The 12,589-nt window shown below is 54.8% G+C and overlaps 5 protein-coding genes across 5 annotated transcripts; 3 read left to right on the plus strand and 2 right to left on the minus strand.

Moving 5' to 3' along the window:
- Window positions 1-2,444: 2,444 nt before the first annotated feature.
- Window positions 2,445-3,088, plus strand: CH63R_09043 (Glutathione-dependent formaldehyde-activating enzyme; the record flags this gene model as incomplete). The annotated part of the gene is made up of 3 exons (XM_018304017.1): window positions 2,445-2,565; window positions 2,674-2,882; window positions 3,008-3,088. The coding sequence occupies 3 exons, from the start codon at window positions 2,445-2,447 to the stop codon at window positions 3,086-3,088; spliced, it is 411 nt and encodes a 136-aa protein (XP_018156040.1).
- Window positions 3,089-3,701: 613 nt separating this feature from the next.
- CH63R_09044 (Collagen-like protein mcl1) lies at window positions 3,702-4,547 on the minus strand (the record flags this gene model as incomplete). Its single annotated transcript, XM_018304018.1, has 2 exons — window positions 3,702-4,250; window positions 4,305-4,547. The coding sequence occupies 2 exons, from the start codon at window positions 4,545-4,547 to the stop codon at window positions 3,702-3,704; spliced, it is 792 nt and encodes a 263-aa protein (XP_018156041.1).
- A 2,340-nt stretch (window positions 4,548-6,887) lies between these two features.
- Window positions 6,888-8,262, plus strand: CH63R_09045 (Fasciclin domain-containing protein; the record flags this gene model as incomplete). Its single annotated transcript, XM_018304019.1, has 4 exons — window positions 6,888-7,516; window positions 7,570-7,782; window positions 7,840-7,986; window positions 8,043-8,262. 4 exons carry the CDS (start codon window positions 6,888-6,890, stop codon window positions 8,260-8,262), a joined length of 1,209 nt encoding a protein of 402 aa, XP_018156042.1.
- Window positions 8,263-8,825: 563 nt separating this feature from the next.
- Window positions 8,826-9,776, minus strand: CH63R_09046 (F-box domain-containing protein; the record flags this gene model as incomplete). Its single annotated transcript, XM_018304020.1, has 1 exon — window positions 8,826-9,776. One exon carries the CDS (start codon window positions 9,774-9,776, stop codon window positions 8,826-8,828), a length of 951 nt encoding a protein of 316 aa, XP_018156043.1.
- Window positions 9,777-11,734: 1,958 nt separating this feature from the next.
- Window positions 11,735-12,394, plus strand: CH63R_09047 (uncharacterized protein; the record flags this gene model as incomplete). Its single annotated transcript, XM_018304021.1, has 1 exon — window positions 11,735-12,394. The coding sequence occupies one exon, from the start codon at window positions 11,735-11,737 to the stop codon at window positions 12,392-12,394; it is 660 nt and encodes a 219-aa protein (XP_018156044.1).
- Between the last annotated feature and the right edge of the window lie 195 nt (window positions 12,395-12,589).

Consider the following 12,589-nt stretch of genomic DNA (forward strand, 5'->3'; position numbering starts at 1 on the left):
GGCCGTGTAGGCACTTGGGCAAAGGCAGACGAATAATTCAGAAATAATATCCATAGAGAGTACCCCCACCGAAACGGGCGGTCTTCATCATAGAGAGTGTGTCAGATCCAGCGTCTCTGGCCGATCCCAGCCTCGACGTACGTCCGCGGCCATCGCACATGCGGCCGCCCGCGTCGTAACCTGTCTTTCCCATGGTCCCCGCCGCCCATTGGGAGGGAGAAAGATTCCCGCCGCAGATAAGGCCGAGGGGGAAAGGAGTTCACAGATCACCCCCCGCAGGATGAAAATGTCCATCTGTTTGCTTACTAGACACCAGTGCAGCAGGCGGAAAAGGCAGGAGACAGACAGACAGAAATCACATCCCATGTTTGCATTTGAGGACTCGGTGATGCCAGTGGGTAGATGCATTATGTGTGGAGCTCCCATGCAATGCGAGAGTTCTTGGGGGACGGGACGGATGGTATTTGAAATACGTCCAGCATTGCATGCGCACGTTTGGCGGGTTCTATTGATTAATCAACTACCTAAGTCGTGGACGAGCGGTGACGCCGGATTGCAACTCCTGCATGCGGTACCTTGCCTGGATGGGTTTGTCTTGGTGCAGTATCCCACCTCTTTTAGTCACGCCCCTAAGCTACCTTATGTGGGTAGTTTAAAGTGTCTGGCAGGATGTTGGAGGGGTAGGTTGCACCCTGTCCGTCTAGAGTATTTGTGTTGTGGCCGTCAATCAGCGTGCTGTCTTATCTGGGCTGGGTCTTTGGGGAATGAAATTCGTCCGTCAGATATTTCTGTCCGACGGACTGACGGGAATGATCCCACTTCATGCCACAGTCCCAGCCTCCAGGCGTCGTTCACAATGACATGCCATACAGACGCATCTGCTGCCCGCTCCTCTCTTCCCCCGCACCGTGCTTCGTTTCCCCCGACTTCCGAGAGATCGGGGAAAGCTGGAAGGTGGAGGTATTATCAACAATCGAACGTCACCGGCTCCTCCAAAACACGGCTCGCCCCATGATAGTGTCCTGGGCCGCATCTGGTGGCTGTTATTGCTCGATTTGCAAAAGATTTGCGAGACTCCTTTTGCCGGGCCACTTGGCTAGGGGCAGACATGCAGCTAGCAGGCTTGCAAGTTGCAAATCGCAAGCCATCCGGCCAGTGGGGTCCATCCCAGCCAGCCTGGACTCGACTCGAGGTGCCGAAGTGCGCGGGGCGAAGGGACCGACCGGGGGAGCTGCTGCTGCACTAACGTGGTCCCGCATCGAATTCCAAATCGTCAGGGCCTCCAGCGCGGGGTTGCATCCGGCGGGAGAACCTGACCAATGCGTACCTCTTCAAGTCTCGGTTCTCCCTTGCCAGCGAACAGCACCTTTGATCAAACTCGACATCTTGGAATTTCCACCCCAATTGACCACGGGGACGAGGCGTGTCGGGGCCGTTGTAACGTCCGGTCTGAACCAAGCACTGGCTTGATCTCCCTCTGCCCCGGACTCATCCATCTCCCTCCCCCCTCTCCGGGATTGAATGTTCGGGTTTGAGACATGGGTAGCCAAACCCTCGGCACGATTATTCCAAGTCGTGCCACAGCTTGCTTCAAGAGTGCTGGAATTCTGCCCATGGAAAGAGAGTCCCCGGGAACACGGTGCTGGAGCCCTGTCGTCGATTCCTGAGCAAACCTCGCGTCCTACTGCCCGCAGCTGAAGCGTTAGGAGCAAGGATAGGCTGCTGTCCCCCTTGGGCCACGGGGTCGAGGATCCTCGTGGCCTGCAGCGCTGACAGAAACGTTTCCTGGGATCTGGTGGACCCCTTCTCCTCATCGCTCCCTGATAGTTGCCCTAGCTCGATGTTCCAGGTTTGGGTCGCGTCGAGGTACTGGCTTCGATCCGGAAAGTATCGCAAGTCGCCGAGGAGTCAGGACGGGGCACTCTCGAAGCTTGGAAGAAGATTCCCTCGGGCGCACACAAAGGGACTGCGTCGTCCCTCGTCCGTTCTGTTGTTCCCATGAGTATCGTGCTCTCGACCAATTCAGGCCCTACAAACGCCATCTTCGGAAACCTTTTCGTTGACATATGGGTAACTCGAGTCCTTCGGTCGCATCCATCTCGCCATCGGAACTTTCCCCACGGTTTCGGCCACTCTCCCCGCTCACCCGGTTTTGACCCCCAGGGTACCTCGATAGGTTAAGTGACGTCGTCAGGAATATGTCAGTGCCTGAGGTGAGGTAGCGTCGGAAAGCCACCAGCTAAAGCTTGAGGCGGCAACCAGAAAGATACCCCGCCCCCTCCATCGCCAGAACATAAAGGGCCTGTTCCCGTCTGTCATTGCGAACCAGTGTCGTTCTTGTCAAAGCTCGCTGCACTCCATTGTCTGCCAACAAGTCAGAATCATACTTCTCCAAATCATAGAGACGAAAAGAAATTTTTCGGTTCTTTAACCTCCTATTCAACATGCCTCTCACCGGACACTGCCTCTGCAAGGCCGTCACCTACAAGGTTGACGTCGACGCCCCGCTCCTCACCGGCTATGACCACTGCGACGATTGCCAACGCCAGAGTGGCTCAACGTACTGTGAGTGTCATCAAGTCCGACCTTTTTGGTCAATTGGCGTCGTATTGCAAACCGAACGGTCCATCGTCGACTGAAAGACCCGAATACAAGCTGACCACGTCGGTGTAGCCCTCGTCGCTGTTGTCCCCAAGGACAAGCTTACCATCAACGGCCCCACCAAGAGCTGGGCTGGCAAGGGCTCCTCGGGCAAAGACGTCCACCGCATCTTCTGCTCTGAGTGTGGCTCCCCGATCGCCCACGACCCCGATGCGGCTCCCGAGATCATCGCTCTCAAGGCGGGTACCCTCGATACCGAGATCAAGAAGAACCTGAAGCCCGTAAGCAGTGCCATGCCCTTCCTTCGCCGAGGTGTAATGCAATCGAGTCTTGAAATGCTCAGTGCTGGCTGCAATATCTCGGGGAGACGTACGGTTGAAGTAGCCAAAGCTAACGCCATCTACAGGACACCGAGATTTGGACCGTGGGAAAGCTGCCGTTTTGCCAGGAGAAGCTGGCCAAGCCGTTCGAGCACATGCCCCAGTAAACTTGGTCGTGCAAGCCAAGTGTTGAAAATTTTGAACAACGGACGGAATAGAATACCCAGGTTCGGGACAGGAGGGTTCGACATCCAACTTAAATGCTGCGTTCGAGGGGACGGGCCGGGCTAGGATGGCCATGTGTGGAGGGTTACCCGTGTATGTGGACTGGCGTGAGAACCTGGAGGGTTATGAGGTATGATGGAGACCTGGAGCCGGCGACCCAACCCAGATTGACCCACGTCCATCGTTACCCAAGTACCACACCTTGCCTCTGACATTGGCCAAGGAAGCAGTTTGTCAACCTTGAATAGAAGTCGTTCCAATGAGTTCGTCCCGGTCATAATCTTTACAAACCATATTCAAGTTTCGCGCAGTGGTTTGTACCGACCAGCCACATGATTTAACGTGGGTTACCTGGTTGCTTACTGCATACCTTAAACTCGAATACCAAGATGTAATCCAGCATGGCTTGGATGACAAAGGCAGGAAGAGTGCATTCTTGCATTATTCATTAGTGCTTGATTCGTGCTACAGCATCGACAGTACCCATTAACCCTACAACCCGGCACTGGTTTCCGCACCCATTACTCCCTCCCTTCGACAATAACGTAGTCTCTTTTACAACCCTGCAAGCACCGCCAGACCGGCAGCACCCATCATGAGGCCACCTGCAGCGTACGTGGGCATCGCGCCATTGCCAGACGCGGGCGAGGTGGTGGCAGCGTCGCCGGTAGCCGTACCACTGGCAGCAGCAGTGGTCCCAGCGGTGGTCGAGGCACGGGTGAAGGCACCGCCTCCTGTAGTTGAGCCAATCGCAGTGGTGGTCGGCTTGGCCGTTGTGCTCTTGCTGGTGCCGGTAGCGCTAGCAGCTTCGCCAGTGATGCTACCGGGACCCTGAAGGCCGCTAGCCGTATAGTAGAGCGAGATGGCCGTGTCGCTGGGAGCTTGATCACTCGAAGCCGTGGCACCAGTGGTAACGGGAGTAGCAGCAACCTCGATGTTGGAGTAGATGGTGGCGAAATCGGCAGTAGGCGTGCCAGTGCACAGAGCATTCGAGGCGGATGAGAGAACGCCGCTGTAGTAAGCCAAGGACCGCTCGCTGCGAAGGCCGTGGACGAACAGGCATCTCTCGCAACCCAGCTTCTCAGCGAAGAAGGATCCGCCGCACTGGCTTGGTCGTCAGTCCATTTCTTCCCATGAGGCAGGACTGCCTGGACTCACCATGCATTGAGCATGAGCCTCGAAGTGAATCGGGTCAGTGCCATTGGGCTTGCAAGCGATCTCAATGTTCTCAATCTGGACGCAAGGGGGAAGCTGGCCACTGGAGCCAGTCTTGGGCTTGCAAACAACGTCTTGGTAAGGCGGGCTGTTCTGACGGGAGTCGAGAAGTGCTGGGACAGACCAGGCCTGAGCGGCAGAGGGCAGCATAGCGGCGAGGCCGGTGACAAAGGTCGTCTGTCTCATTTTGGTCCAGTTGGTGCTGTGACGAGCTGGGAGAGGAGGTGATGTGGTACAGACAAAAAAGCTATTTAAGGGAATTGATGCCTGTGTAGTGGATGTCAAGAGTCCAAAACTGGTGTTGATCTGTTGGCGTAACTGGGCTGTGAAGAGTCGATGATGAGTGCTGTGAAGATGATGATGAGTGCTGTGAAGATGGTGATGGGAAGAAGAAGAGATGGACGACAACGACGGGCGGGAGAACCGTAGAAAAGGACAAGACCATTGTCCGACGATGGACTCATGCCAAGGGAAGCTGCTGTACGATACCTTGCCCACCTACCCGATTTGAAAAAATTGCACGTTGGTACCTTACCTTAACTCGCCCGTCTTAGCTTCCCCGTTTGCCTTGAAGATGGTGGCATCTCTGGCGATAAGCCGGGGTAAGAGCGAGACGTAGTACTGCAGGCTTACAGATGGGGCCGGAAAGGAAGTCGTCACACGGAGGAATTGGTACTTTGGTGCTGGGCCATTCCTTTCGGGCTCACGCTGAGGCATGTTGGAATATGTTTAGCCGGCATTGCCGTCAACTGTTTGTTGGGAATTTTCCCAAAATCGACGATTGCTCAGACCGGCGGAAATTGGCACAGCGGCACAGTTGGGTAGGTAGCCTGTGGGTGACTAGACACGCCAGGGATTCGTCCAGTCACGGCGGAGGAACATCTCGAGCCGAGATAGCCCATCGAAAACGCTTTCCTAGAATAGGATTAGTGTGATAGGGGCTGTCCATCCGTCAATTGATCGGGCAACAACGTGGAGCTTGGATGCATGCTGCCAGGGAAAGCATCCCGGCGCCCTTCTCGATTGATTGTCGTCGCCCTTCGTTTGCCTCTTCCCGGGCTGTTTGCCTTCTCTTTTTTCGCCTTTTTCCCCTCCATGCAAGAATATTATCAATGGCCGCTTCTTGCTGCCCCCACAACGGGAGAAGCAGCCGAACATCTATCCGGCTCCGCGGGTATGTGCCATTTATTGCCTTACCTGCTGTTGTTACCAACACGTACTCTCTTGTGCTGAGGGTTCAAGTGGCACTCGTTTTCCGGTTGCTGATGAAGTGACGGAGTCCTTCCGTTTTGGCTGCCCGTGTGGCCTACCACACCTCATGGAAACAACAGTCACTCAAGAAGAAGTCGATGGTAGACATTATCTCGTTCTTTCCTTGGGGCTTCATCAACAACAGCACCTTTTCGCCAGGCAGATACCTCACGTCCATTCCTGCTTTCAGTTGTACGCCGTAACTTAGCATCGCAACACAGCAGTGCCGTTAGTGCCCAAACCTGCATTTTTTGTCGCCGTAGGCTTAACGCAGAACCACCACGAGTATGGGGCAATGGACTCAGGCTTTTCAAGATACGTCTCCACGAGCTTTGTTAAACTTTTACCCTGAACTTCAGGGGTCATTTAAGCTTGCTTCCTCGAGCAAGGTCTAGCCTGCCTGTCAGTCACTGTGGGCATCTCCAAACAGTGGATCGTGCGCCGATCTGCCTGACGACAAACACGTCTTACCCTGAGTGTAAACCTTCCTTAGCGTCTTGGACAGGAATAGATGAGGCTCGAGAAGTCCCATACAGAACGGGCCAACCTTCTCGAGCTCTGATGGCGCATCGACTTGCATTCCGTCGAGGCGAAGCTGTTACACTTCCCCTCGGTATCCAATAAAGAAAATGAATGCAGCATAACAGATGCACTGCGGGGTGTCGTTGTCGCACCGGATTCGACGCCACTTGCCTCCTCCCAGCCCTCAGCCTTACTGGCGCGCTTTGCCGGACATACTCAACCACCAGCAGATATCAACTTTGTCCGTAACAACCACAGCCTGCCTCAATATCGACCGATAGCCCTCGCCGCCGTAAGCATGACCTGAGACGGATAGGCGGACGCATCGGAGAGCCTGCTTGAGGGCACAGGAAGCTATTGCCTTGACTGTTGAAGCGTACGATTTGTTGTCACAACTCCGTCCTTTCGACCCGCGTTAACAAGTCGGTTACTTCCGTGGCGCCACTGCATTCCGCTAGCCTTCTAGAGTAACACACCAACCCCCTTAGCTTCCTTCTGGGCGCCAGGCTTGGATTGACTAGGTTGGTGGCCGAACAAAGTGCATACAATGAAGCTGATGGGCTGGATGAAGGTGAAGAAAGCCACCTGCAAGAGTGCTCAGTTGTATTTTAGCTATTTCTGCAGCTGACAGGCATGGCACGCGTTTCCGTGTTTCGAAAGCATTAAAAGACGACCTTTGCCCAACGCATCATCCGAGTCAAGAATGCTTGCGCTCTCGGTCCTACACGCGACCCGGAATATATTGCGGAAACCATGCACTTCCTAGAGACCTTTGCCTTGGCTGCTGTCAGTATCGCGCCATTTGCTTCAGCCGGCGATCCTTTGGTGTCCCCGCGGCAGGCTCAGCAAAGCCTCAGCAATGCGCTGTCGAAACATGCAGACCTGTCGGCTTTCAACCAGCTCTTGAGCAACTACCCCAGCATCGTCGACAATATCACGGCTGGGGCTGACAACAAGATCACACTTCTGGTGCCCACCAATGATGCATTCGCAAACTTCCTCAAACTGTCTAATGCCACCGATATAAGCCAGCTCCCCGTCAAGCAGCTTCTAACCGTGTTCCAATACCACACTCTAGACGCGCCCTTGACTTCCACGAACTTCAGTTCTCCAAGAGGCCTTACAGTTCCCACAAAACTTCGCGACGAGCTCTATAACCTGAGAAGTCCCGGTTCTGCCCTCATCAGCCAGTTCGGCGACGAGGCCCAGGGCCAGGTTCTCTACGTTTCACGAGACACCATCAACCCGATAAAACTCAGAGTGAGACAAAGTTCCTCGTCTGGCGACAATACAGCAAACCTGCGAGCCGGTCTAGGCCAAACTGCAGAGCTCACTGCCATAGACGGGGAATGGGATGGGGGCTACTTCCAGTCCATTGATACGTAAGTTGCATGGACAGCAAAATTTCTCACAGTGGTGCTAACTTGTTCAAAAGTGTGTTGGAGGCACCAAGGCCCTGCTCGACAACAATCAAGAAGCTCTCGGGCTCGTTGTCTTCTCTGAGGGATGCATTGGACAAGACCAAGCTATGGAAGGCACTGGATACTACTGGCAATGTCACGTGTCTGGGCCCGAACACGGCAGCCTTCAACGAGGCCGGCAGCCCGGAGAAATCACTTGGAAACCAGGACCTCACAAACGCTTTGCTGTATGTTTCTAAGCTTGATACCCATGGTTTTCTCGGGGGCGGACTGACGTTCAATAGCTTCCACACACTACCTCAAGTAGCTTACAGCAACTTTTTGGAGGACGGTCAGGTATTTACCTCGCTTGCCAATCTTACCGTAAGGGTCACTGTCAGAGACGACGGGGTCTGGTTCAACGACGCGAAAGTCGTCAGCCCTAACGTTCTGTAAGATAAACATTTGCATGATAAACTCAGATCCTGGAACTAATCGGCCCTAACAGGACGAACAACGGACTCATCCATATTCTGGACCGCGTGATGTCTCCGAATGCCACCGGGCCCTCTTCTTCAGATCTGCCGTCGTCCACGGCTTCCCCGTCAGGATCGAGCACTGCCAGCCCCTCCTCGACCAATGCGCCCCCCAGCGCCGGTAACACTGTCAAGGGCAACATGCATGCCGCGGCTGTTATTGCTCTTGCGGCCGGCTTAATGCTTGTCTGAGATCAGTTGCTTGCGGGAGAAGTTTTTCCCGATTCCAAACAAGGCTATTAATGTAAGAAAGGAAGGTGTATGCTCTCTCCGATAGTATGGGACAAAATGGGAAACATGAAATCGTTGCAAGCTTCCGCGAGGGGAACAGACAACCAGGATCGAGCTGGTTGAATCTAGGCACACTCATTACAGCTACCATCCAAACCGGAGAGGTGAAGCTCAATTTGTAGAGAGACCTTTACGTTTCTAGTAGTAAATATAACAATACAAAAGCCCCTCTTGGCACCTTTCATCCTATATCCTTAGGTGAACATTAGATCATGCTAGGTAAGATACATTGCACAAGCAGACCACTCCTCGACACAACGAGTACCTTCGTCGAGATGCGGGGGGAGGGGAGGAAACAGGTAAGCCACCTGTCGATATGGCCCAGGAATGAACAGCGCAGATTGGCTTGGCTTAAGCCCTAGACTTCAAAACCGGCAGGTTGCCGAGACCCTCAAGTAGGTTCGCACATCCTCACACTCGCTTATATCATTGCTGCCCTTCCTCAGCTTGTCGGCAAGACATACTCAGCCATCTCGTTCTACATCAGCTAGGTTCGCGAAAACCAGCTCCCTCACTTCGTAATACTCGTCGTCGTGCCGCGGCCTTCGTCTCATCCGAAACGGGATCCGGAAGTCGGTGGGCCTGTCCCGCATGGTGACGCCGTAGACCCAGTGCTTCGGCCCCGGGAGGCGCCGACCGGAGTACGGCGGCAACACCGACCTCATGTGCAACGACCCGCGTTCCCTCGCCGGCGGCGTCGGGGGTGGTTGGTCAAAGTGGTGGCGCAGGATGTACGTCCTCGTGAACTCTTCCACGATGGCCGGCGTGTCCCCGGGCCTCTTTTCGTAGTTGTTCCGGTCCTGCTTGTAGGCCCATCGGAGACGCCTCTTGCGGGCCGCTTCGGTCTGGGCGTCCGCGGAAACGGAGGACCATTCTTTGTACCAGAGGAGAATACTCCAGAAGTGTATCCTACGCAGGTTGGCGAGCGAAGGGGAGGAGGCACGGAGGTGCGGGGCGAAGAGGTCCGGATAGGCCCTGAGTTGGTTTTGGCGGCATACGGTCGCCACCGAGGGGTCCGGGTCCAGCAGCGACGGTGTCGAGAGAGGCGGCGGCGTGGCAGGCAGCCAGGAGGAATGTGGGTTCTCCGGCGACGTGTCTCGGGAGGGGAAGATCTTGCCCCACAGCTTGCGGCCTTCGTCCTCGCCCAAGATAGCGAGGACGAGGTTGTAGATGAATGACAGGGGCACGGGCGCGGTATCTTTGATGAGGGTCAGCGGGAGGGGGTCGGCTTTGGCACGAAGGGTCGATAGGAGACGCCTGTGGAGGATGGCGTTGAAGCGTTTGGACACTCTACGGAGGCGCCAGAGCTGAACAGGCGGAAGGGGGGCCAATATGAGATCAAGTATCTCAATCGGCATGGCGTTGAGGGCCGCCGGGGGTGCCACACAGCCCGTTTGGAGAGCTCCGGAAGCCATTGTTTGGTAGTACAGCCATGAAGAACTGAGCTGGTGGTCTTTTGTTGTGGAAATAATACACAGCTTTGAAATAAAATCAGGGAGCCAAATACCATGTGCCTGCTTCTTAGCGGGAGCTGAAGTGGCCCGTTGACTCCTTGGTCCCTCCAGGTGACGATACCTTGCTGGCATGGGCTTCGATTACACAGTTCACACAAAGTCTAGACCTCCCACAGCTGAGCATACCCTAATTTATTGAGTGATGGCACATTCAACTAACAACAGATAGCCGTGGATCTCAAGTCCGAACGAGGTCTCGACTTGTTTGTAAATGATAGATAGCATCGGTAGGGATATGCACCGGATTCCGGTAATAATACCCGGTTGAACATCTGGCTATGTAGCTGAGCTCTACCCCAGACGCCGCGAATTTAATTTGAGATCCAGTCAAATCGTAGGCTTGGGTGTATTCCTTTGCGAAGATGGCGAGCTCGTCTTGACAAAAAGAAGCTCGTACGCGAGCCGTTTGTGTTTTTTTTTTGTTTCCAAAAGCAACATGGTTTATGCGCATAAGAACTGGCAGTTTTTGCTAAGTCTTTAACCCAGCACCGAACGGGGAAGGCGAAATATCAGATCAAGAGATATCGACAAGCTTTAGAAACCATCGAACTCATAGGTAGGAATTGTTCATACGTGAAAGAATCGGCCGGGATAAGCGTCTCTACTCTAGGTCGTGAAGAAGCAACTTGCCGCCTCTCGCAACGCCATACATCGTAGCTTCTTCTCTGATGCGATTCTGTGGACACGAGAAGCGGTGAGAAATCTAGCCTTCGGGAAGGAATGAAAGTCTACACGTTGCCGTGTCTACCGTTTACTCGACGGAGTGCCGGTGCCTGTCGTCCTGCCAGGACGACTCCTACCTAGGATGGCTCCAAGGCCAGTTCACACATGGGCCAGAGCCAGGCATGACACCAGAGCTAGCTTCAGCTCACGATAACGTTCAATTCTAGCATCTTCATTGGCCGCCTGGAATTTGACTCGACGCACGTGTTCTGGCCCGGCAACACACCTAAAGAGCGTGCTCAATTTCGCAACGCCTGCATCGGTACGTGGTGTCCCAACATTGGCCCCTGGACGAAGAAGGGAGGGGGTTGTTAGTCTGTGAGCGATAAGGACCGGCTCCAGCTGAGGTCTGAGCACATCGTCCTACTATGCTTTGGTGGCTGGTTGTTGGTGTTGGGGAGGGCTCGACTTCACGGCAGACGAGATCATACCAAGAGATGAATCATTCGAGGACGTTCGAATGGGAGCCATTGCGTCCTGTCCGTACCTACGAACAAGGGGTGAGTGACTCTGCGTAATTTTCCGAAGACGGAATTGGGAAGCCTCGTGCTACGTGAGCTTCGGATCGGTCGGTCTATCGGGTTGGGCGGATGGGGCTTTGTCGGTTGAGGTTAGTCGGGTGTCCAAGCTCGCTGATTCTACTTCTACGTCACTTTCTGCGGGCCAGCCTTAAGAATCCTCCTGGTTTGTCAATCCCGGAAATTGAGATCATATTTTGTGGCGCCTCTTGGTGTGTTTACGTGGGGGGTTCGTGGGAAGCTAAGGGAGGGAAATGGTCAGACATGATCTTCTTGCTATGTTTCCCTTGCTTCGCATCAACATGTTATTGAACCTTGCCTCCTTCCCCCTCCCCCCTCCGAGAAATGAAGGGGACAAAAACAACAGACAGATAGGCCGGATATACGCGTCCAGCAATTACAACTCCTCCTATTCAAGTCATGAGACCGGCAGCCTTTAATCAAATAACCCTTGCGTCTCGTTCCGGAACGACAACAGAAGCACCGGCGTCATCCCCATTCAACACTACCGGACGACGCCAACCACCACCATCACAGCAGCCGCCACCGCCGCCGCCGCCGCCGCCGCTGCAGATGGGGCTTCAACGACCGTCGGGAGGGGGGACCCATGTGTCGGTTATGATACTCCGGGCCATCGGAGATCTCCCCGCAATCATCTGGGAGGTCCTGGCCGGCATCGTATGGGAAGGGTGGGTCTCCGTCACCAACCAGCTCCGTCTCCTTATGGCGACCTACCCCCTGATGGTCATCCTTTACTTCTCCACCAGCGGCTTTGACTTCACCACCGCCATCAGCACCTGCTGCGTCGTCTACCTGTACGCGTCCTTCTTGTACTACTTCCGCCTCAAGGATCGGCTGCCGTGGGCCTGTCTCGCAGCAACCTTCATCTGGTTCGACGGCCCGGACAGGCAGCTCATGCGCCGCGCCGCCGTCGCCGTATTCATGCTGGCACGGGACAGCAACTGGCGCGTGGTGGTGGAAAAGAGAGTGCGGAGGCAGACGCTGCCCTGGCAGGACGGCAGCGGGTTCGAGTTCCTGTACAACTTCGAAGGGCGCGAACTGCTTCGGGACGTCTGCCTGTATTGGGTTAACACGCTCTGCTCTTCCTTTGGCCGGCACCGCGTGCCCGACGATTTCGCCCTGCGAACCTCCATCAGGGCTATGGACGTGCTGGTCTTGCCGATTCTTGGGTTGATCGACTGGGCTTGGCGGTACAGGCGGGCTCGGAATAGCGTAGTAATGGCCGAGATGGAGAAGCGCAGGGTTGAGTTGCTTTGACGGAAGGGGGCTGGGAAGAAAGGAAACGGCGTAGAGTATACGCATCTTCAGAGAAGCTCAAGTTCTCTTTCGAGTAATCGTGTAATGGCTGTCCGAGTTAAACATGGACTGCGGTATTTCAACAAACAAATTCCGGGTATCGAGTTGAATCGGAAATACACGGCGCCTCCGTAACCCCCACCCCCCCGTGACACG

Source organism: Colletotrichum higginsianum, chromosome 6 (genome assembly GCF_001672515.1).
Source record: "Colletotrichum higginsianum IMI 349063 chromosome 6, whole genome shotgun sequence".
NCBI lineage: Eukaryota > Fungi > Ascomycota > Sordariomycetes > Glomerellales > Glomerellaceae > Colletotrichum > Colletotrichum higginsianum.